At 40.3% G+C, this 25641-nt stretch overlaps 1 protein-coding gene across 1 annotated transcript in view; it reads left to right on the top strand.

Annotated features, from left to right (window-relative positions):
- PTTG1IP2 (PTTG1IP family member 2) overlaps window positions 1-18909 on the top strand; it is a 51776-nt gene extending 32867 nt beyond the window's left edge. Inside the window, exon 5 of the mRNA XM_054564192.1 lies at window positions 18762-18909. Coding sequence (XP_054420167.1) covers window positions 18762-18909 — 148 coding nt within the window. The remainder of the gene's footprint in view (window positions 1-18761) is intronic.
- Window positions 18910-25641: the final 6732 nt, after the last annotated feature.

Here is a 25641-nt window from a genome sequence, read left to right as displayed (position 1 = left end):
AACATCATTTATTGAAGAGACTATTCTTTCCTCATTGTATATTTTTGGCGCTTTACTTATACATTAATTGAACATCTCTGCATGCATTTATTTTAGGGCTCTCTATTCTGTTCCACTGATCAATGTGTCTGGGTATTGTTATTGGGGGGGGGGTCAATATTATGCTGCTTTGATTACTGTAGCTTTATAGTATATTTGAAATTAGAAAGTGTAATGCCTCCAGCTCTGTTATCTCTCAAGACTGCTTTGTCTAGTGCGTCTTTTGTGGTTCCATACAAATTTTAGGATTGTTTGTTCTATTTCTGTAAAAAAGGTTATTGGAATTTTGACAAGAATTTCTTTGAATCTGTAGATTGCTTTCGGTAGTGTCAAGATTTTGTGATTTTAAATCTTCCAATCTATGGGCCTAAATTATCTTTTCATTTATTTGTGCCTTCTTCAATTTCTTTCACCAGTGTCTTATAGTTTTCAGTGTATAGGTCTTTCACTTCCTTGATTAAATTTATTCCTAGGTATTTTATTCTTTCTGATGTAATTGTAAATGGGTCTGTTTTCTTAATTTTTCTTTCTGATAGCTTGTTATTAGTGTATAAAAACACAAGTGATTTTTGTATATTGATTTTGTATCATGCAACTTTAGTGAATTCATTTATCATGTTATCTACATATAGGCAGTTTATTTCTTCTTTTTCAGTTTGGATGCCTTTAAACCTTTTTCTTGCCTGATTGCTTTGGCTAGGACTTTTAGCACAATGTTGAATGAAAGTGGTAAAAGTGGACATCCTTGTCTTATTCCTGATCTTAGAAGAAAAGGTTTTAATTTTTTACCAGTGAACATAATGCTAGCTGTGTCCTTGTCATATGTGGCCTTTATTATATTGAGGAATGCTCCTTCTATCCCCAGATTGTTATGAGTTTTTTTCATGAATGGATGTTGAATTTTGTCAAATGCTTTTTCTACATTTTTGTTAATGTGGTGTATCACATATACCATGATCAGGTGGATTTGCAAATCAATCCTTCACTTATCTTTGTTTAGGTCACCATATGTTCCAATTTGTCCAGGACAGTCCTACCGTATGCTTGATGTCTTGGTGTAATTAAAAATAGAACCCCCTTGCCTTGGCTGGTGTGACTCAGTGGATTGAGCACTGGCCTGCGAACCAAAGGGTCACTGGTTCAATTCCCAGTCAGAGCACATGCCTGGGTTGTGAGCCAGGACCTGGGAGGGCGGGGCATGTGAGAGGCAACCACACATTGATGTTTCTCTCCCTCTCTTCCTCTCTCCTTTCCCCTCTGCCTAAAAATAAATAAAATTAAAAAATCTTAAAAAAAATAGAACCCCCTCAAATAAACACATGAAACATGTTTGCCATCATTAGTCATTAGAAAAATGCAAATTAAAACCAAAATGAAATACTACTATACACTCACTAGAATGGTTTTAAATCCAAACACTGCTTATGCCAATTGTTAGTGAGGATGTGGAGAAACTATATTTTTAATACATTGCTGTAAAATAATATAAAATGGCAAAATCACTTTAGAAAATTTTTTGACAGTTTCTTAAAAACTTAACTGCACTTATCATAATACTCAACTATTCTACACCCAGATATTTATGTATAAGAAAAAAAAATTTATATGTCTATACCAAGACTTTTATATGAATGTTCATAGCAGTTTTATTTGTAATAACTCCAAACTGGAAACCCAAGTAGTTATCAAGTATTCATTTTATTAATTGCATTTTAATAAACACTCCCCAAGGAGTAAGTTATTAGTATGATGTTTTGCATATAATAGGCCTTCAAAGTGGTATAGACCAATTTCAGTTCAGTTCGGTTCATAGCAAGCTTAGGGGAAGGGGAGGGAGGGAGAAGGGAAGGCAGGCGCGGAAGAAGAAAAAGGCACAGCAGAGCAAGAAAGGGCAGACATGCTCTGTAGGTTCCTAAAATAAATCATTTCCTGTGATCTTCTTCAGCTATGATTTGAGGCTTTCAGAGGGTAGAAGATTCTATTGGTTGCCTACTCAGTATCTATTTCCATATATGCATGTGCTAAAATGACCTTGATTTTGTTCGAATAGCCATCCTTCTCCATAAGGCTATGTATTTGAGGTAGGCTGGCCTGATTCCCAGCCCCAGAGGCTACATCCTAATTGGTCTCTGACATTGTCATTCACTTGCCAGTAATTGCTTTAGAAAGGACACAGGACCCAGTTTTGACCAATCAGAAATAAGAAATCTGGAAGCTTCTGGGACAGGCTTTCTCGCTCTTAAATGAGATGCAAAGAGGACACCTTCCTCTTCGTCAGTTGGGCAATTTTGTATCTAAATGTGATTTCCAGACTCGATTCAGCTACTTTCTTACCATGAAATAAGTGAATGTGTGAAATGTGATACCTTGTGAGGAAGAGGACTGATCATTGGAAAAAATCTCGGTCCTGATGATGTCATTGAGCCACTAAATTTTCCAGCCCTGGGGTTGCTACTAACCAGCCAAGTGGTGACCTTGAAGACTGACCTGGGCCTCAGCTTCCTCAGCTATAAAATGAGGAAGATGAACTTTTTACTTGATCCATCTGGGACTCTTCAGATGTACAATCAATCCATGGTTCTTATAATCCATAAACAATTCACTGAAGTTACTGAACACTTTTTTTTTTAAAATCCTCACCTGAGTTCATTTTTTTTGGTTGGTTTTTTAGAGACAGAGGAAGGCAGAGAGAGAAACATTGAATAGAGAGAGAAACACCAATTGTCTGTACGTGCCTGGGCTGGGGAGCGAACACTCAACCTAGGTATGTGCCCTCACTGGGAATCAATCCTGCAACCTTTCAGCTATGGGACGCTCCAACCAACTGAGCCATGCCAGCCAGGGCACTAAACACTTCTTATGGGTAAAAGTATATAACACAGAAAATGCAAACATCAGTGAGCTCTGACATAATTTTTCAGTGTAATTTTAAGAACACAAATTTGAAAAGTTGCCTAGTGTCAAGCGATTAAAAGATCTTTAGAAAAGAAAGAAGGAAAGAAAGAGAGGGAGGAAAGAAGGAAAGGTGGGAGGGAGGGAGGGAGGAAGGGAGGAGAAGGAAAGAAAGAAAGAGAGAAAGAAAGAAAGAAGAAAAGAAAGAAAGAAAGAAAGAAAGGAAGGAAGAAAGAAAGAAAGAAAGAAAGGAAGGAAGAAAGGAAGGAAGAAAAGAAAGAAAGGAAGAAAAGAAAGAAAGGAAGAAAGAAAAGAAAGAACAAGATTTTCAAGCATTTTAAATATCAAAAGCTGATATGTGCCCCATGTAGATACAATGTGAGAAACAATTGGTAAGAAGCTCAAGTAAGTGCTGAGTAGAAGAGCCTGGGCTGGAACTCCCACATTCTTATTGATCACAGTGTAATAGAAGAGATGGTCTATGCCAGACAATCCCACCTCACCCAGTTGTCTTTGGGCCCTTACACCTTCATATTAATGTATTTGTAACTGGAGTTTTCTCACTACTCTGACTTTACAGCTTTGACATTTCAGCTTCAGTTCGATGAAATAGAATTGTCTTTTGCTCCAGGAGGTTGCAGGGACTCTTCTATCTCTTCGCCTTCTGCAGTGTTGTCGCCACTGCCTGCTCACTTACATCCAGTGTTTCAAAGCCATTTTCTCTAGGTCTGGGTTTGCTAATGATGATTAAGAAACACTAATTTGAAGGAATATATGCACCCCTATGTTCACTGCAATGTTATTTGCAATGGCAAAGACCTGGAAAGAGCCTAAGTGCCCATCAGTAGATGAGTGGATAAAAAAGCTGTGGTACATTTACAAAATGGAATACTACTTGAACATTAAAAAAAAAAAAAAAAAAGGGAATTTTATCTTTTGGGACAATGTGGATGGACCTGGAGAGTATTACACTAAATGAAATAAGCCAGTCAGAGAAAGAACTATACCATATGATGTCACTTATATGTGGAATCTAATGAACAAAATAAACTGATAAACAATATAGAAACAGAGGCATGGATACATGCACACAGACTAACAGCTGACAGAGGAGAGAGGGGTTGAAAGACTGAATGAAAGCAGTTAAGGGATTAACCCCTTTCCCTCCCCCACACCCCAAAATATTTGTAACACACAGACGCAGACAACCGTGTGGTGATAGCCAGAGGGAAAGGTGGGTAGGGGGAGGTGGCGGTGGGCAGAGGGGAGGAAATAGAGATGAAAAAAGACTATGCCTGGGGCAATGGGCTCATGCTGAAGTGTGCAGAGGGGTTTTATTGAATTGTATACTTGAAACTGGTATGGTTTTGTGAACCAACGTCACCCAAATAAATGCAATTAAAAAAGAAGTGTCTGACCGTTCAATTGTTTCCTGTTAAATATTTTCAAAGCAAAAAGAAAAAAAGGGATTCTTACATCAAATGGGATTTTAAGCTAAATGATTTCCATGACCTTTTTTGAACTCTTGAGAATCCCTGAGAAGTAAACATTTTCCCTGATGGAATTTTTCCTATTTTCAAAAACAACTATTAATATGTCTAAGTTATTCTAGGAAAGGAGATTTTTTAGCCTAAATCTATCTAAAGTCAGCCTCATGTATAGGCCAAGAGGCAATTATTTTCCAGTGTCCTGGGCTGTGCCCGGTAGTGCAGCGCCTGTGCTGGGAAGGCCTGCATAAATCAGGGAACCACCACCTGACAGTTCCTCTCTGCCAAGAAAAGACGGACCAGCGTGCTCTCCACATGTTTTTCCCGGTTCAAATTTCTATGAATCAATATGATATGAATTAGGAAATTAGAAAAGGCTGTTATACTTTCCTCCATGTAATTCAAATATTTGGTGAGTCCCTATAATACACAAGATAGTATGCTTTTATTTCATGCAAAAATGAAAATGTTACAGCCAGAAAATTAATCCAACTGAAATGTAAACATCACCTTAGAAGCCCCGGACAAAAAAAGCAAGTGATAGAGATGGAAGTGGGAAGGGAGTATATCTTGCAATGCGTGACCTAAATTAAGTTATACCTTAGTTTCCTATCTCTATAATGGTAGTATATCGAATGCTCTTGACTGTTCATAAAAGCCACCTCGTTATAGTGGACTTAGAATTTCGTGAATTATGGCAGAGCGAATATAAACGTGATTTGGGACTCTTAAAACTAATAGTAACTTCGCCTCATGCTTTTTTAAAAGTGTACAAACTCTCTCTTGGTCATGATGTTTCTAGCATTGCAAACATCACTGTCAGGAAACCAGTTTTTCTCCGAGCAGAGAGTCTTCTCTTTGGGAACAGTGGTCGGAAAAGCCAGGCTGTTCTCACTGCCCTGCCTTATCTCTTCTCCTTTGTCTTTTCCAGGATGCCTCCTGCTCAAAGGCACAGTTCCACCCGTTTTTGTCTAATCATAAATGATGCAAACTGCAAGCTTTTCAGAATTAACTCCTCATACCAGACCTGAATCCGTGGGCTCTGCCCTCAGGCACGTTTCCCACAAGCCTGGAGTGTCCAGTCGCGCTGGATGCCGGGCACTACTGAGCTAGAGCATCCTTTCCCCTCTCCCCCTTCTCCCCGGTCGGCTTGTCCGCGGATACAGCATCTGCCTCTGCTGCCCTGTCTGCCTTCTTGCCTCCCTTACCCTCCTCCTAGGATCAACCAAGTCCTGCCAGGCCGTCCTGTAAAATAATCCATCAGTATCTTGGAACCGAGCATGAGACACAATTTTCCAGTATTGTGGCTGGCCTAGCCTGAACACCCACTTCTCCTTCTTTCAGCAGAAGTTCCAGCTTTTGCTTGGAATCCACCTTTTCCCCGTGTTAGTCCTAGTGAGCCTCTGTTCTGAGTGCTCAGGGATGGGGTTTGAAACCCAAGATAGGCTACTCCCTCGGTGATTGGTTCAGAGGCGGGGATATGACCTAAAATGACCCAAGCAGAGAAAAATATCAAACTTCCCCTGGAAGCAGCAGGATGGTTGTTCCCACTTCTTTGGTTAAATTTAAACCTGAAAGGTTGTAACTGAAGCAAGTTTGACACTAACATTTGTAGGTCACAGAGCCAGAGAACAAATGGAGGCCTATGTTCTAAACAGAACCATGTGCCTAAATATATAAAAATTATAAAATCGCACACATCGTTAAATACAAGTTGTTATTTTTCCCTATCTGGACAAATATACGTTCATAATGACCCTGAAGTCCAGCTTCAAATTCACAGACTCAGATTTCTACTTGGGAACATGGCTGGATGAAAATCTCACGCACACTTTGGCCCCTCTCCTCTTCTCACTCCTGCCTCAATTCTGTATCACAAGAGGACTCATAAGCCGTGTATAACCATCCTAGCCTGTTCATCTGAATTCCATACACACCCTCTGCAAACAGCTACCTCTTGGTCCTAAAGGTGTACAAATCGGCAGTTTAGTTCACCGTCGGGTAGATGGGCTCAAGGAAGAGGCCCTCACAGGGCTGAGACCCAACTTGGAGATTTTTGGCAGGGAATTCTTGGCTCCGTCGCACCCAGAGTGTGATCTAGAAGGAAGTGAGGAAGTTCCAGGGGAGGATGTCCTTGGGCTCCAGAGGCTCTTTGCCCCATGGGGTGGAACTCGGCTGGAAGAGAGCCAGAGAAGAGCTGTCTGTAGTGCGGGTCCAGGGGAGGGGCCCTTTTGCCAGGATCCGAAGGTGTCACTTAGCTGCAGGCCACCATCTCACAACCATGTGGGTAGTTGTCTTAGGAAAAAAATCTAACATCCTAGAGAAGAACGAGCCAAACCAAAAGACTGAGATCTGGGTTATGGTTATATCATGTGAGTCCCCACACAAGCCGCACCTGCAGTCAACCCTCCCCTGGGACTGTCCGGTTTTGAGTTAATTCATTTGGACTTGGCTCAAAGCAATGTGGGGTGAGGTTTCTGTCCCTTGATGATTTAAGGAATCGTCTGATAGGCTGCTTGATGATGATGCGTGAATGACTCATATCTGGGATGCTCTGCTTCCTAAAACTGTGGGATTAACCTTGATCTAGCCAATCTCTGCAAATGATAGAGTCCCCCCGGCCCCTACACACACACACACACACACACACACACGGGTGGGGAGGCAGTTCTATGTCCAGTGTTAAGTCACTACTTTGTCATCCCTGTTAGGCCTAAGCCTAAGCACCAGCCTGCCTCTTACCTAATCCTTCTAGTTTACAAGGGGAAGGAGCTATAAACTACCAAACAATAATCAGTTCATTAAAGTTTTGCTAAAATTATAACACCCAGCAGCTGATCCAGTTGATAAACACCAAAGAGAAGACTCAAACAACTATGAAGGCTATAATCTGGAAAGCATTAATTCTTCATTATCAGCTTCTTATGTAAGGGCGTCCAAACATGTGGGAATGAAAAAAAATGCTGTTTGGAAAAATGGGTCTTCTTTTTATTGACAAGTTGTGTTCAACATTTAAGAAGATGTATATTTGTGTATAGACATATGTTTTCTCTCCCCCCTCTCTAATGGCTTATCTGATTTTAGTACCAGATAATAAAAGTTTAGCTGAGAATTCTGGCCCCCTAGAAGGGACTCTAAACCCTAGAAATTAACTTCTTGAGGTCATATGGACACTGTGTGAGAATAAAGAGAATGAATGAGTGAATGAATGAATGAATAACTATATAATACTTTGTCAATTTTATTTAATGTATAACCATATTCTCTATGAAATCATGCCCTGATGAAGTGTATCACTTTTTTTTTTAATAAAAAGAAAAATGTTGAGGGTGAGAAGTCATACATGTGGATTTTCAAAAGTGAATATTGCAACAAACTTTTTGAGGTATTATTCCAACCATAACTCCTCCCTAGTTGTCTAAGAAACAACTTCCCCTGCTCCTATAGATGCAGGGTCTGTTCCTGTTCTCTTTATGCAACATGCCACACCACCAGCCCTCTCATCTTTGGCTGCAGAGAGGAAGGTGGTATGAAAAGAAATAAAGTCGATGATCAAAGAAACAGAGAAGAGAGACCAAGAGGGCACAGAGCGAGCCCTGCACACACAAAGCAAGTGCGATGGCCAAAGGTCTTGGCAGCTTTCCAGCTCCTGGCTCCTTGTTCCACTCTCACCTGAGGCTGCCTTCACTCCTTTCCTGTTCGTTCTAAAAGACACTCCTCCATAGCTTTCCAATAAGGTCTGGGGCTTTTTTTCCTCTTTAGGCTAGCTCTAGTAGGTTTTTGCTATTTTAAATGGAAATTCTTAACAAACATATGCTTTTAAAAATTTTGTCTTTTAACTTGTATGCAGTCATGGATTTTCAGCTCATTAATCTTTAAAGAAAAGCTTAAGAGAGGTGTTTTGTTTTGTTTTGTTTTGTTTTGTTTTTGGTCTGAGCACATCCTGAAATTCTGCAATTACTATCACTTGAACAAGAATTTGCTCCCAATACATAAGAAAGGTCTACTTAAAGCGGTCATTTTTACTGTGAGTGGTACAATTTGCAGTGTTCTTGGGATTTTAAAATAAAGACCTCTCTCCTGAATTTCTTAGCAATAATTAGATGTCTAATCAATTGCTAACATCCACAGTGACTCAAATCATTGGCAAACTTGAAAATATTGAACTTTTCCTCTTGGTTTTAATGGTCTTTATGTACTCTATATTTAAGTGATTCTAGCACATGTTGAAGCTGTCCCTGAGTAAAAGAAAAGAAACATATTCTATCGACCTGTTATTTTCTAACCTTGATTAATACCCCAACCCTTCTTTTTTGAGAGACAAAACAAAACTTCCATAACTGCCCCCCACCATAATTTAAACATTTGTATTGGCTTGCTAGGGGTGTCATAACAAAATACGACTGGGTGGCTTAAACAATGGAAATTTATTTTTCCACGATTCTGAAGGATAAACGTCAGAAATCAGGGTGTCAATAGGGTTAGTTTCTTCTGAGGCCTCTCTTCTTGGTTTGTAGATGGCTCTTTTCCTCCTGTGTCTTCACATGCTTTTTTCTCAGTGTGTATCTGTGTCCAAATTTCTTCTTCTTTTAAGGACACCAGTCATAATAGATTAGGGCCACCACCCTAATGACATCATTTAATCTTAAAGATTCTATTTCCAAATATAGTCACGTTCTGAAGTACTTGAGGCTTAGGACTTCAACGTACTAATTTTTTTTGGTCAAGGGAGAGACAATTCAGTCCATAATAACATTTAACCAATATTTTTTTGAGTGTCTAATAGGAGCTGTTTTAAAATTGGAGACAACTACGTAAAAGAAAAGTCCTCTCGACCACACTTCTAGAGGTCCAAGTCTTGAAGGGCGTGTTTTACTTGCGATGCTGTTTAAGCCTCCGACAGAGGCCACAGAGTAAAGGAGGTGGCCATTTCTCTCGCATGTGAGAGCCCCAGGTGGACAGCCCAGGCCCGCAGCACAGCTGGGCCATCCCCTCACCGGCTTCCTCCCCAGACACAGGGCAGTGCTCTGGCTGTCACCAGCTCCCCACGTCGCCACCGGCAGGAAGGAAGATGGGAGATGCACACTCCTTTTAAGGGAATGACCAGGAAGTTGCACTTATTATTTCTGGTGGATATAAGAAAGATTGAAATAATGTGATATGTATCGAAGTGGTCATGGGCCCAACACCATTTACTACGGATAAAAGGGCAGATGGGTATGAGGGGACAGTTAATCGGGACAGAGACCATAAACAGGCAATGGCTTTATGTGGTGTAATAAGGAAGAAAGGGACACTAGGTACAGAAACAGCAAAGGCTAGAGTAAAGAAAGAGATGGAAAGGAAGTGGAAACCAGAGACTCAAGGTCAGAGAGAGGGCAAATGAGAAAGAAGCTGCCTGGGTTCCCAGGGCTTTCTTATTCCTTATTTCATAATTCTTAATTGCTTATGAATTCAGGTTTTAGGGGTTTTTTTAAGTGACTTCCTTATTTACAGTTCCCAATTAATCTGCCAAACAAGTACTTGCTTTCAACAAACAACTCAGAGAACTAGGTCTTATTGCTTATTCTTACTGTACAAAAACTGCAGTAATAGCAAGTGGGAAAGACATCAGCTCCACAGTCTCTTAATATTATAATATACATTGATAGTTTAACTACACAATCACAGAAGAAAGTATGTATAAAAAAGAAAGTATGTTAAAAAAAAAAAAGGGCTGAAAGTTATTGGTAGGGTTTGCCAAATCTGTTAAACCCTTCTGAAATATTTTTTAGTAAAATGTCCTCTTAAAGAAATAGTCCTCATTACAAAAGGTTCTGTACATATTAGAAATTGCTAGCACAAGATTGTATAGTTTTTTTAAAATAAGGTTTTTCTGTATGGTATGATTAATATATGCAAAATATCCTAATCACAAGTCTTGACCTACTGGCGGTTGCTGAAAACCATACAGCTCATAAATGCAGATGATCTCATAAATGTTTAAAAGGGAAATAAATTTCCTTCATCTATTTTCTAGATAGATTTCTAAATGGTGGTTCATAAAATACTTGTATTTAAAAAGAAACCTGAGGTTCCAAAATTTGCTTATGGGTATTTGGACTTTGGCCACTGCATTGCGACCGTTCAGGGCCAGACAGCTTCATGGGATTCGTGCATACGGAAGAATATTCGGAGCTGTTGGGATGTCTGACATGCCTTTATTTGAGGGAGCCACACAGGCCACAAGCCCGTGTCTATGTCTGCGCACACACTAAGAAGCCCCTACCTTCTTAAGTACCAGAAGAAACAAAGCTGGCTACAGGCCAGATGGTTAGGTAACACAGCATGAGCTGCGCATGTGCGCCAACTTCACCTTATGGGAACTGTTTATCGGACCCAGACCAAGGCTGTGAGACCCAGTCTGAAAGCTCTGAGAACACCACTTTATCAGACCCCTTCAAGGCTGTGAGAAGCTGCTTCCCTTAGTTACCCAGGCACCTGGGTGAGGAAGCCAGACTGCCTCTACTTACTCTACAGCCGCTGAACATCACCCCAGTATCCTTTGGGAAATGACTCCTTCTGCTTTGAAAATACTATTGGTAAAATGATCAATCCAGGTCCCTTTCTTCCCGTTATGTATGAGAAAGGGGCCTTTTAGGTTTTTCCCCCTCCCAGCCTTTCATTCAACAACCAGGTGGGGCTGGGGGTGGGCACTTGATGTGAGCTGGGTCAAGCTGAACCTCACTGCTGGGAATTTAAATTGTGAATAGAGTGAAAATGAAACTGCCATTGGTCGGATTTACTCATTCCTGCACCGGCACTCTGCTTATTGAACCTAGACCTAGGTCTCCAAAGATATGCATACATTCCATGAGTTCCTATACAATTCCATTGCCTTTAAATCGAGCAGATTTGATTTATGTTGTTTTCAATTCAAAGGCCCTACCTGATTCACCTTCTGTCTACTGATTTATAAATTGACCATATTGAACTATTATAACAAGACTGGGAAAAAAGCCAAAATAACACACAGAACAACAACAACCCTATAACCTATGGAGAAACTTTGCAAACACCAACAATTGAAAAGACAGAAAAAACGGAAGTTGCTGCAAAATTTCTCAAACCTTTTAAAGATTACAAAGATCGGTGAGTGTCCCTAATGAAAAAAAGGAAGGAAATGTATCAAAGGAAAAAAATAGTCAATGTCATCAGTAATCAAAGATAAATAAATTAAAATTAGACACCAATGTTTTCCCATAAAGTTGAAAGTGATACAAACATCAATACCATTGAGAGGGAGGTGAGATGAGCATTTTCATAAACTTCTGGTGGGTGGATAAGTGATTATGAGTTTTCAGGAAAGCAGTCTGGCAACGTGTAACAAGAACCATCCAAATATTTATATATTGTCCTGGTCAGGCAAGTATGGGGGCTACAGAATATGGGATTTATTACTATGTAGATAGACCTTACACCACTGTGGGGAAAGCTGGGGAAGTGAAAGCCAGACAGATGGTAAGAATCAGAGTCACTAACCAGTTCTGAAGCCCCGGGGTGGGTGGACAACGCAGAGAAAATCTAAGACGTTGATGTGGACATGCAAAGGGAGATTCAGATTTGTTGGGAGGTCTCTGGGAGGCCGTTGCCTCGGGGGACCCCTGGCCAGACGTGGGCTGACTGATCTGGGGCCACTGTCGGTCCGCAGGGCCGGAGGATGGGAAGCAGGGCCGAGTGCCGAGGGCAGGGTGAGGACCACTTGGAACCCACTGAGCAGCTCGGTTCCTGACAACAAAGACCTTCAAAGAGTAAGCGAGGTGCTGCCTCTCTTCTGCTGCCCTTTTCAAACGAGATCCTCTTTCAGCCAACTTTACCACTAATTGTGCAGGGGAGGGAATTCTGGGTATCATAGTTGTCAGATTAACCAGCTCAATCATAGCGCAATCCAGCACTCATACCTTTTGATCCTGTAGTCTCATTCCACACTTAGAAATAAATCCTAATGAAGTGGATAATGTAACCAAAGATGAAATAAAAGTATAACTACAGCTGCCATAGTTAAAACAGACAAAATTAGAAATGAGTTAATTGTCCAACAATAGGAGAATGGCAAGATACAGGGTCCAGCAGAAGTAAGGCCTGCTTGAGTGTGTGTTGGATATAATTTATGGTTTTAATTGGAACATTTCACCTAAAATGTCATATGGTGCGCTTGAGTGTGATATTGTTATGTTACAGAATTACATGCTTATGATTTTGTAACAAAAGGTTTTATAATAAAAAAGAGGTATTATTTGTGCCAGACCCTATAGATAAAGGCAAGTCAGACAAGACTTTCATGAACTCATTTAAAAAGTTATTGCAAATGACTTTGAATGACATGATTGTGTCCTTATGGTATAGAATGAAACAAATAGACACAAAACTATACCTACATTAGAATTATGAGTTTGGAAACATATTCATAGATTTAATTTTCTTGTTATACCTCTGCATACCCTTCCTATTCTTCACAAAGCAGCCAAAGTCGATTTTTTAAAATGTGCACCAAGTCATGTGTCTCCCTTGCCTAAAATCCCACTGCACCATGAACCAAATGCAAACCCTTCCCATTGTCTGCAGCGCCGCTCTTGATCCTGTCTTTGTCGATGGCTGTAGCTGCATCTTCGACCCCTCATTGCTCATTCAGCCCCAGCCACACGGATCTTTGGCCAGTTCCTACCCTAGGCTAACAGCTCACCTCCTACCTTAAGAGCTTGCCAGTTACTACTCTCACTTCACACGTCCTTGCCCCAGATCCTGGCCGAACCCTTCTCATCTTCAAGTCTCAGCTCAAATGTCACCTCCTCTAAGAGACCTTTCTCTGAGCACCTCATCTTGTGCGTCTCCTTCCTCACCACACCCAGCACTCCTCCCCCATTTCATTGCCCTGCTTATTTTTTTCCTGAATGAAAATTATTACACTTTTTACTCAGCAGTCCTCCTCACTAGCCAGCAGAGCCCATGGCAACAGGGGTCTTATCTGTCGTATTTGTTGTTGTACCCCTGTGACTCCAACAAAGCCATCGAGGCTTTGTTTCCACCAAATGGAAGAATCAGTTTTCTGAGTTTCCTACAGTGAGCATTTCCCCTTTTGTAGTGAGGAAAAGATATTTTGGAGGAATATGTTGCTCAAAGGGCAATCTTGTGTCAGGACTGATGTTCACCTATTATATAACTTAAGCCCTCTCAGTTGTCACATCTACTACTTAGCCAGGCCTGTTTAGGCTGTTCTATTCTTCTTACAAGATCTAGGTAGGAGTCTCCACTCTACAGAGGGATGTGAACCAAATGTCTGTAAAAGCACAGGAATCTGGAAATAACTCTCTCATGTAAGTCATGTCATATACAAAACCTACTTTACCATGATCGCACTCTGTAAGACTTGAGGAGATCATGAATCCAAAGGCTATTTTAGGGCTACACTGGCCTCCCTTTCTAGCTCACTGGTTTAGTCACGTTCAACACCTCTGGTTTGTCTTAGCAACCCCACCCTCCCAGCAACTCTCTTCACATCTCTCAGCCCCTCCTGTTCCACGTCCTAGCCTGTCCTGATGAATGTGTCAACCACTCTTCCAGTGAACCCTAAACTTCCTTGTTTCTCTGACCTTCATAACTTGCTGTCTGAGGAAATCTCAACTATAGAGAAATCCCATGTCTGTCTTCTCCATGTTTGGGTCTTGGCTTTCAGCTGTCTCTGGAGTAGTAAACTTTTATCACCTTTTGTCTTAGGTTGCCTTTTGATGTTCCAGTCTCAGGCTGTGCCTTGTTCACTAGCTTCTTGAATAGAAAGAAAGAGGTGAGGCAAGGCCAAGTGCATCCAGGCTGTGGAGCCTGAATACTTTCCCCTTCCAACAACACACACACACAAGGGTGGGAGACAGCGCTGTACACGCTAGTTTTTGTCAGCACCTTCCTTCCACTGCAGTGGCCAAGTGTCATCCAGGCAGCCGACACATATCAGCTCACTTGGCAGAAAGCCAACAGCAGAAGGGTGATACCTACTCCCTGTATCAGGCCTCCAGCCTGGGGAAGTTGCCTCCTTCTTTTGGGGAAAGGGCTAAGGTTTATATATAAGGAAGGAAAGTCTGCAGCATGGAGCTTTAATTAGGTTTTATTTAGAAGCTGGAGTAAACAGGTAAATCTATTTCTCAAAAAATCTTCTTGGGGATATTTCACAAGATAATCTTTGCCAAAATAGTCAGTGAAAAACGTCTAACACTCTCCTCTGGTTGATGGTATAACTATCTTTGGCACAGGTGAGTTCCAGCAAAGGCAGGTCAATGGGCAATTAGCATGTAACTGAAGAGCCTGGTCTATTTCGTGATCACCTGACTCTGTGAATTTTGTGGCAAATGCCTCCTTTTTTAGACTCTGAAACTGGAAGCCAATTTGTTCAGTTTTATGGTTATATAAATTTTGGTATCAGCCTCAGCAATTCTTCATTCTTCCCACGTTCCCCTAAGGGAAAGTGGACAATTATCAGAAAGCAGCCATGGAGAACTTCCTCTTGCCTATTACTCAGTGTTGCTGGAGAAAAATCATCACCCTATGGGTCAGATGATTCCACTGCAAATTTATGCACACTCATTCCAGCTGGGCCCCCAACATTCCCAGTGAACCCTCTGTTTCCCAACTCACTTCTTCCTCTTATTCTCCCTTCTCTACTATCAAAACTCCAGTTCATTCTCAGAAAATAGAAACCATCTAAAAAATGCTCTCTCTATTCTCACTATAATTATACAAAACTCTTCCTCCTTCCTTTCTACTACCATAGAAGAGATCTCCTTCTGTTTAAAATGGTCACTCTGCAGCAGGCAGCCTATAAACGGCTCCCAGTGATCTCCACCTATTGATATTCATACCCTTGTGTAAGCCCCTTCCCTTGAATCACTGTTGAGCATAGACTTGCTCCTAACAAATAGAGTACAGCCAAGTGTAAAATAGCACGTTACTTCTGGGGTTAGGTTAACAAAGAGATTGTGACTTCTGTCTTGGGTAGCCTCTTGCTCTCTCTTTGTCTCTCACTTACTGATCCTGAAGGAAGTCAGCTGCTGCGTTGCAAACTTCCCTACAGAGGGGTTGTGAAAGGAGGCCTCTGGCTGCCAGCCAGCAAGGAATTGAGGTTCTTAGACCAACAGCCTGTTAGGAACTGAATGCTGACAGCCACATGAGCAAGTTTAGGAGCATGTCCTCTCCCCTCCCCACACTGTTGAGTCATCAGATGAGACCACAGCCCAAGCAAATATCCTGACAGCCTCTTCATGGGATGCCTTAAGCCAGATACACCCAGTTAAGCTCTTCCCTGACTTTGGACCCACAGGGACTGTATGATAAACATTTGCTGTTTTATGTTGCTCAGTTTGGGGTAATTTATTATGCAGTAATAGATAACCAACACTAATTTCACCTGTGCTTTTGATCCTTCTCTCCTGCTTCTCTTCCCCACATCTCCCAATCTTCTATCTCTAACCATTCCTTCTCATTAACTACAAAACATGGAAAAAACTATTTAAAAGAAAGAAAACCTTTAATTTGTTTTAATTCCTCTTTCAGCTACAGCTACATTTCTCCCCTCCTCTTCAGAGCTAAACTTCTTGAGGTATCTACACTTACTCAACTCCCTTTCCCTTTGTTTCCCTTCCATTTCAGTCACCTCCTATTCTTTCCACTGCAGTGTAGTCTTTAGCTCCATGAACTCCACAGAAACTTCTCTCACCAAAGTCTCCAACGAATCCAAAGGGAATTTTCAGACCTTGTTTCTCTTGACTTTTTTGTATCATTCAGTACACCTCATTCCTCTCAAAGTGTTTTCCTCCCTTGATATCAATTATACCAGATTCCCTTGCTTTCCTTCTCTCTTTTGGAACCTTCCATTTCAGCATCTTTTGCAGGGTCTTTTTACTCTGTTCTAAAAGTTTGTGCCCCTCAGGGCTCAGCCCAAGGGTGTTTTCACTTCTCACTCTGTATACTCTACCTGGGCAAACCCACTTCTAATGAATCCCGCATCGATATTCCAGCTCCTTCCTGAGCTCCAGACACTCGGCAAATATAGAACTATATTCATCATTTACTACTGCCCCACCCCATCCTCCTTTTCTTCTTTCTTCTGTCCTAGCAAGTGACATTACTACCTGGCCATTTTTGCCCAAGCTCAAAAATTATTCTGCCTGACTCCTATCTGTCCATACACTAAATTGTTACCTTTCTCTTTTCTTAATACTTGACAATTCTGACCACTTCCCTCCATTCACAATGCTACAGCCATGGTCCAAGACACTATTATCTCTTACCTAGATAACTGTAACAACCTTCATTTTTTAAAATTATATTTTATTGATTACTGGTCCTGCATTCATTGTTCTCTCTGCAGCCTATGGGATTGTTTTACAACCCTTTAAAAATGTCAGTTCCCTGCTAAGGTTCTTCAGTATTTTTCCACTGCCCCTAGGATAAAGGCAAGGTTTTATGTCAGAGTACAGAGGTAGCGTGACCATTTAATTTATCATCCATGTGGGGCACAGTGGAGAGTAAAAAGAAGGGCCGTTAATAATTATTATATGAGCCTTATGGGATTTGGTCCCCAACAGCAGCCCATCTCCTGTGTCACCCTACACCCCAGTTGTCTGAACTTCACTCAGTTCCTTGAATACATCATGCTCACTCTTGCTTTGAGCTTTTGGATATATTATTCTTTTTGCCTGGGAAATTTCTCACCCCTCCTATTCTCTTGAAAAACTTCTATTCATCTTTCTGGCCTTGACATAAATGTCCCTTGCCCAGGGACATCTTTCCTGACTCTCAGAATCCTGTGCTGTGGGTTCCTAAAGCACATAGAACACCTCAGATTTTACTTCTTGCTTCTCTTATTATCTATAATTACTTACTTGAGAACTGACTTCCCAGCTAGACTGTACGATCTTTGAAGGAAGATATTGTGTCTGTTTTGCTCATCCCTGTATCACAAGAAGGAAGCCATTTATGGAGGTAAAGCACTCAAAGTACCTGTGTGGGATTTTTTAAAAATCTCCCATCCTTTGATGCCGCAACAGATGGGATTATCTTCCCAACCTCCCATTCCTACTTCTGCTGGCTGGTAATTTTCATAGCCTTGGGTGAAAATTAAGCACAGTAGGAATTTTTGAAGATTAAGATCTTACCCTCAGAGAGTCTTACTCAGTTGATTAATACTTAAAAAATCTCGCTGTATGATCCTGACATGAAACCAGGATTGCAAGTAGTAGTCTTAGAGGAGCGCTGTCCAATGGAAATTCTTAAAATGATGGAAATGTTCTGTCTTCTTTATCCATTGGGTAGCCATTAACCCCATGTGGTTTTGGGTATTTGTAATGTGACTAGTGCCATGAAAGAAGTGAATTTTTACTTTTATTTAATTTTACACATTTTAAATGTATACATGTGACTAGGTGATATCGACAGGGTAGCTCCAGAAAGGGGCTCTCCAATGAGTGTGCTCCAGAGTCACCCAGGGGGCTTGAGAAGCCACAGATTGCTGGGCCCCACCTCTAGCGTCTCCAATACTCTATGTAGTTCTGAAGTGGGGCCTGAGAATTTGCCTTCTGGCCAGGCCCCAGGTGTACTGATGATGGTGACCCGGGCACTTCCAACTTGTTGAAAACAGCCTCTTATGTCCCTTCCTACTTCTACAAAATCCGAATCTACATTTAAACAAAATGCTCAGATGATTTATATGAACATTAGAGTCTTTTATTGAGGTATAATTGACATGTAACCACATTAGTTTCAGGATGAACATTGAAGCTTGAGAAGCACCCATTGGGATGATCTTGTATAAGTCAGACAGTTCCAAGCTCCCCCATGACTACAGCTTTTGTGCTCTGAAATTAGTCATACCTTCATTTAGCCTTTGCCTTTCAAACTGTTTTTTTTAAAAAAAGAGTCAAATCATGTGTGTCACCCTACTCTTTGTCTCATTAATTAATCATTCTCTAGATCTAAAATTGCTTCTTGAAAACATAGAAATCCTAACAGTAAATACACAGTTCTTCATGTAAATCACAATATGTTACAGTTAAACCAAACACGTGATATTGTCTCTGTGATTTGCATTCTGCTTGCAAAGCTTTTCCGTTTATCTCTAGGTTTTTTACAGGTTGTTTTTTCTACTCTTTCAGCCCCTCTCTTAAGTTTGCAAAGCAAGATGTTGCTATAACTTTACCAAAGACTTGAGGGTCTACGGGGCAGAAACATATGCAGAAAGAAATGACTCCAGAGTTCATACCCACGCCTTTCCAAAGGCGTATTCTGACCTTTGACTTTACTTCTTGATGTGTTGTTAAGACACAGTTCACCTGCCCCAGCCTTGATACCTGCCTCCTACCAGGTGTTTGTGCCTCCTCCAAACTACAGCCTACCCACAGCACAAACCTGCATCTCGTCTGAGACCAACGACAGAGAAAAATCTGTTTCTCCTCATGTCCTGGTGTAAAGCCGGTGCAGCCCAGCGTGAGCCATCATCTGCCGTCCAGCGCCTTGGGGTCCTTGGACCTCTCCAACCCAGAAGGGATTGGCTTTATCTTTGTTCAGTCAAAAGGTCCACTGAAAGTTTCCCATCCCTCCCCCACACCCTTGAAATACTTACCTGCCTTCATAGGCACTTAGTGAAACAGAAAGATACTAGGAGTTTTCGAAAAAGTTAAAATTCTGCTGCAGATAGAGTACCTTTCCATGTCAAATAGTTTTTGTTAGTTTATTCAGGGAACAGATCGAGCCATCAGAAATTCGTTTAAAAAATACTACTGGTCATTTGTGCCTGCTTGCTGTATAAGTACAAAAAAATGACTCAAGCATGAGTCAAGTGCCCCTTTCTTACTCATTCTTTTCTTTTTTTTCAGTAATCTTAGTAAAGCTTCCTGTGTCTTGACGTAATTTCAGTGAAATTAAACTTGAACAAAGTCATTTCATCAGACAGTGCTGGAACAGCTAGACATTCATGGAGGAGGAAAATGAACCTCAACTCATACCTTGTAGCATGCACAAAAATTAACTTGAGATGGATTATATACCTAAACATAGAATCTAAAACTATAAAGCTTCCAAAAGAAATCATGGAAAAGTATCTTTGCAATGTTGGGATAGGCAATGATTCCTGAGGAAAAGGCAGAAAGTGCTAACTACAAAAGGGAAAGAAATGGTAAATTGGACTTCATCAAAGTTAAATATTTCAAAAGACACTGTTAAGAGAATGAATAGAGAAGCCACAGAATGGGAGAATATGTTTGTAACACATACCTCTGACCTAACACATGCACCCAAAATATTCAAAGTACACATACAACTTAATAATTTTAAAAATTCAATCTTCAAAATAGGCAAAAAGATTTGAATAGGCACTTCACAAAAAAAGGTAATGAATGGCCAATAGACACTTGAAAATGCTCATCATTAAGTTTTCATAAAAATACAATTGTAAACAAGATACTACACACCCATTAGAATGGCTTAAATGAAAGAGGATAAGAACTCCAAACTCTCAGATATTGCTAGGGGTAGTGTAAAGTGATAGAACTACTCTGCAGAGCGGTTCAGCAGTTTCTTGTAAAGCTAAACACACACGTACCATACAATTCGGCAATCACACTCGTAAATGCGTACCCAGGGGATGGAAAGATGACTACACAAAGACTTATATGCAAATGTTTATAGCAACTTTATTCCTAGTAGCCCCTAAATTTGAACTAGCCCAGGTATCCATAAACAAGAGAATGGATGAACAAACTGTGCTGCAGTCATACAGTAGAATACAACTCAGAAATACAAAGGAACTAACTACAAATACAATAACAAGGATGAATCTTAGGAACATGTTGAGTAGAAGAAGCCAGCTTCAAAAAAAGATTACATACTGTATGATTCCACTTACATGAAGCTCAAGAACAGGCAAAACTCATCTACAGTTGCAGAAATCGGAACATAAGTTGCTTGGGGGTGGAGGTAGTGGGGAATGACTGAGAACAGGCCAAGAGAACTTTCTGCTTTGATAGAACCTTCTACCTCTTGATAGGAGTGTGCATTGCCCAGGTGTCAAACTGAAACCTGTGTGTCCAGATTGATCAAATGTACTCATGAGAGCTATACATTTCCCTCTATTTAAGTGCTACTTCAATTTTTAAGAACTTGAGCAGCTTAAAATAATATAATCATCTCATTTAGCCTCTGTTGCATTGGTCCATTGAGCCCACTAACTCTACTAATAATGACCAACCACCCAATGGTGGTGGTGAATAGCAGTTCATATGTGTTGTCTAATGAGCTAAAATTATTGTTGCTATGAATCTTCTGAATTTTGCTAAACATAGCTGCAGATTTATTTTAACTTCTGTTTTCAACTATAACATACTATGGATTTGCTATAGAAAAATGACTGATTTTTCACCTTAATTCCCTCAATGCTTTTCACCAACATATGACCCTCTTATATGTTTTTGTTCATCTTTATTTTCTGATCTGAAATGTCTTCAGCAGTTTCTGCCTTGCCACCTAAATCCCATCAGCCTCTCACAGCCCAGTTTGAGTGCCATTTCTGCTGTGAAGCTATTATTCCCCCCTGCAGCTGACATAGCTCTCAATTCTGTCCTGGACTCCTAAAGCAATTTTCTCTCAAATACTAGCTCCCATGATGGTACAACAGCCTAAAATATATTTGCAACTTCTGTTCTGGAATGGCCTCCTTTTCTAGAGTGCAGGCCACACAGGGTGAAGCCACATAAGGTACTCAAATGCCTAAATAAATGTTATAGTAAAAAAACCCTTAATCTCATATATTATGGATCTCCCTCCCCCAAACCCAGAGCATACATATAAAAAGATAAATAATTTAAGTGTGTCCTAATGGATCTTGACTTATCTGGGAAGAATTAATAATAGGAAAAGTTGAATGATAGTCTAACTTTTAAACTCTTATGGTTAAAGTACATTGTTCTGATGCCCAAGGTCATTTTATACGTTATAGTCATTATACTGGAGGAAGTTCAACAAAATAAAACAAAAGGGATTGACAATTTCCATTTTATCCAAAGATAAGAGACTGGTTAGACTAGAAGCATCTGTTTTAAATAGGCACATCATATATTTATGACAGCTGTATATGAAGACAGCTCTATGTTTCAAATTATTTGTGGCAGTGGCAAATATTTAGTCAATTCATTAATGAGAATATGTCATACTTTCGTTGCAAAAGTTAGTTATATTGTGTTGTGTGGGAGCCTTTGGTATGTATTAAGGATCATCACTAAATAAATATATTTTAGTTTTCAGGGTGTTTTCTTTTTTTCTCTATACTCTTTACTTTATGACTGAGGCTCAAATCAGTCAGTCTGGTACTATAATGGCAATAAGAGGAGCAATACTAATAAGTCGTGACTCACTATACTGGGCGCCTGGAATCTGCTTCATGACTTCACTAATTGTTTTCCCAGTTCAGGACATTAGCCAGTGTCCCTTCTTATTAAATGAATATTTCAAAGGCCTTGCCAAATAAGTATATATAGGATGTAGGAATTAATATGGTATTAAACAAATGACAGTACCTAAATTATACTACATATCAGATATTAAGGTAGTTAAAGATATTTACTAAATTAAAAACCACCAGAGGGCAGCTTAATACAATAGTGACGGAATATTTAAAGTATGGTAGTATTTTAAAAGTAATTCCAATATGTTAAATACTATAGATATAGAAAAAAGAGAATGAAAACAGACACATTAAATATTTTAAAATTTCATTTATAATAAATGTATCTGAGTGTAGCATATATCCATTATAGTTTATATTTAGTGCACTTTTAAAGTTGATCTTCAAATACAAATGTGAAGTAAAATTATCTGCCCCCTTTCTTGTTTTTGGCAGTGGCAAAATTGTCCAGAATGCTATTTTTTAATATTAAAAAACGTTAAATTTTTTAAAATGCGATTTTAGGTTCTCTCCTCTCTATAGTGGCCACTTCCTACCACTTAGTTGTTTCTAATTTAATGGAATTAAAAATGAAAATGAAGATGATAATGATACTTTTATTTGAAGTAGTTTTCATACTTTTAAAATAATTGGTGTATTAATTTCTTTGTATTTTGTTTCTTCCTCTAGTCTGAATGCTCCATGAGGTCAAAGCTATGCACTTCAGAGACCTTACCAAACACAGTGGCTAGCAGTTGATTTTCAATAATTTTTTGTTGTCTTAAGTAAATTATTATAAATTCTTCAGGGACTAACACGTCTGGACTGTTCCGTGTTTTCATTTCCATGCCTACCATCCACCCATACACCCACCTACCCAGGCACCCACCCATCCCCACAGACATCTAACCCTCAAAGGCAATCTTCACAATAGGTTGCTTTCTCTTTGAAAATTAAAGAGAAGAAACTTTCTCAGTGATGAATTCCCATTTTTAAAGACCTTCCTTCTAAAATACATAAACTTGCTTGAGTAGTCCTTCCAATAGAGGCAGCCTCATTTGAAAGTCTGACAGCCTCCCTCAACTCTCCCTGCGGGCCTGTGTCGTGGGGAAAGAGTGTGTAAGTGTTCATTATGCTCTGTGTCCCCCCCTAAAGCCCTGGTCACTGGTTAGAAACTACTTTTTGACAAACTGAAAGATGGAGCCTTTCTTCTTTCACAGGATTTATATTATTTATTTTGTAATGCTCCAGAGCTTTAGAAGAAAATTTATTGCCATGCTTGTGGCTTCTTAATTAAAAAAAAAAAAAAAAAAAAAAAAAAAAAAAAAAAAGGAGCACTAGGATTCTGCCCTGGACCATGATTTTTCTGCACCTATAATGCACAGCTTTCTCCGCCACCTCTGTGCAGATGCCCTCCAAATCTGTACTTTGAGCCCTGACTGCTTTCCGAACTTCAGGCTTTTGTACCCACCTGGATGACCCACAGCCACCTTCCATCCAGAGTGGGAAGGGGAGAGAAGGGAGAAGAAAGAAGAGAGGCTAGAGAGCTGGATGTTTTTGGAGAGCTTACCTTCCACACCTTCTCCTTAGCAGTGTGAGGCAGCCAGGGGGAGGAGAGATGTCAATGGGTCATTTTTAGGCAGAAAGAGGCTGGAGACAACACCCCTACCCCAGGTTCCTCAGAGCTCGCTTGACGCAGGAAAAGGGTATAAAAGTTCCATTTGCTGAGGTTTGAGGATGCTGAGGATTGAGCCAATGACTTGCCAGGAGTCACTGTGAGGGGTCACCTAGAGCTGGGGGCTACGTGGCAGAGGGGTATCAACCTCTCCAAGAGGGCTGAGGTGAGGCAAGCCAAGGGCATGGTGGAGTGATGGGGTAGGGAAGCTGGGTCAGGGATTTGGGGTAGAAAGGACAACCACAGACCCTTAACAGTGTTTGCCAAGAGCAGAGATCAGAAGTCACACTGTCCAGGCACTCAATGAGCACATGCAATGAAGACGGGCCAGCAAGACACCGCTCACCTGTGGTCGGTGAGAGCCAGTAAGGAAGGACCAGCTGTCAGAGTCCTGCCTTCAATGTGGTCATGTAGCACGAGAGTGGTGCATTTGTTAAAACTGATGAACCTACATTGACACCTCATACTCACTCTGAGTCCGTAGTTTATCTTAGGGCTCACTCTTGGTGGTGTGCATTCTGTGAGTCTGAACAAGAGTGTAATGACCTGCATCCATCATAGCATCATACAGACCATTTTCAATGCCCTAAAAATTTTCTGTACTACACTTATTCACCACCGCCACCCCTTCACCCCAGCTGAACCTCTGACAACCACTGATCTTTTTACTCTCTCCACAGTTTTGCCTTCTCCAGAATGTCACGTCATTGGAATTATACAGTATGTATGTAGCCTTTTCAGATTGGCTTCTTTAACTTGGCAATATGCATTTAAGTTTCTTCCATGACTTTTTGTGGCTCGATGGCTCATTTCTTTTTCGTGCTGAATAATATTCCACTGTCTGAATGTACCACAGTTTACTTACCCATTCATCTACTAAAGGACATCTTGGTTGCCTCCAAGTTTTGGTGCTTATGAATAAAGCTGTTATAAACATCCACGTGCAGGTTTTTGTATGGACTTATGTTTTCCACTCCTTTGGGTAAATACCAAGGAGAACAATTGGTGGATGGTATGATAAGAGTATATTTAGTTCTGTGAGAAACCACCAAGCTGTCCTTCAAAGTGGCTGTACCATTTTGCATTCCCACAAGCAAAGAATGATAATTTCTGTTGCTTCACACCCTCTCTAGCAGTCGGTGCTATCAGTGCTCTGGATTTTGGCCACGTTAATGGATGTGTAGTGGTATCTCATTGTTGCTTTAATTTGCGTTTCCCTGATGACATATGTTATGGAGCTTTGTTTCATCTGCTTTTTTTTTTTTTGTCATCTGTATATTTCTTTGGTGAAGTATCTGTTAAATTCTTTGGCTCATTTTTAAACTGTGGTTTTTGTTTTCTTACTGTTGTGTTTTAAGATTTCTTTGTATATTTTGGATAAGAGTCCTTTATCAGATGTGTCTTTTTAAAAATGTATTGATTTGAGAGAGAGAGAGATATCAATTTGTTGTTCCACTTATTTATGCATTTATTGGTTCTTCTTGTATATGCCCTGACTGGAGATCGAACCCACAATCTTGGCGCATCAGGACAACGCTCCAACCAACTGAACTATGCAACCAAGGCTCAGGTGTGTCTTTTGTAAATATTTTCTCCCAGTCCGTAGCTTGTCTTTTATTCTCTTGCCATCACCTTTTGCAGATCAGAAGTTTTAATTTTAATGAAATTCAGCTTATCGATTATTACTTTCATGGAGTATGCTTTTGGTGTTGTATCTAAAAACTCATTGCCATATCGAAAGTCATACAGATTTTTTTCTATGTTATCTTCTGGGAGTTTTATAATTTTGCATCATATGTTTAGCTCTATGATTTATTTTAAAATTCTGTGAAGGATGCAAAATCATTGTTTCTTTAAAAAGATTTTGTTTATATTTTTTAGAGAGAGGGGAAAGGAGGGAGAAAGAGAGGGAAACATCAATGTGTGAGAGATACATCGATCAGTTGCCTCTCTCACACACCCACCTGGGGACCTGGCCTGAAACCCAGGCATGAAACCTGACTGGGAATCAAACGGGTAACCTTTCAGTTCATAGACCAGCACTCGATACACTGAGCCACACCAGCAAGGGCCAAAAATGACTCTCTTGA

Source organism: Pteronotus mesoamericanus, unplaced genomic scaffold (assembly GCF_021234165.1).
Source record: "Pteronotus mesoamericanus isolate MK-2021 breed Mesoamerican mustached bat unplaced genomic scaffold, CSHL_Meso_final scaffold_85, whole genome shotgun sequence".
Taxonomy (NCBI): domain Eukaryota; kingdom Metazoa; phylum Chordata; class Mammalia; order Chiroptera; family Mormoopidae; genus Pteronotus; species Pteronotus mesoamericanus.
The sequence above is the reverse complement of the archived record's forward strand: the minus strand, read 5'-3'. Positions and strand labels throughout refer to the sequence as shown.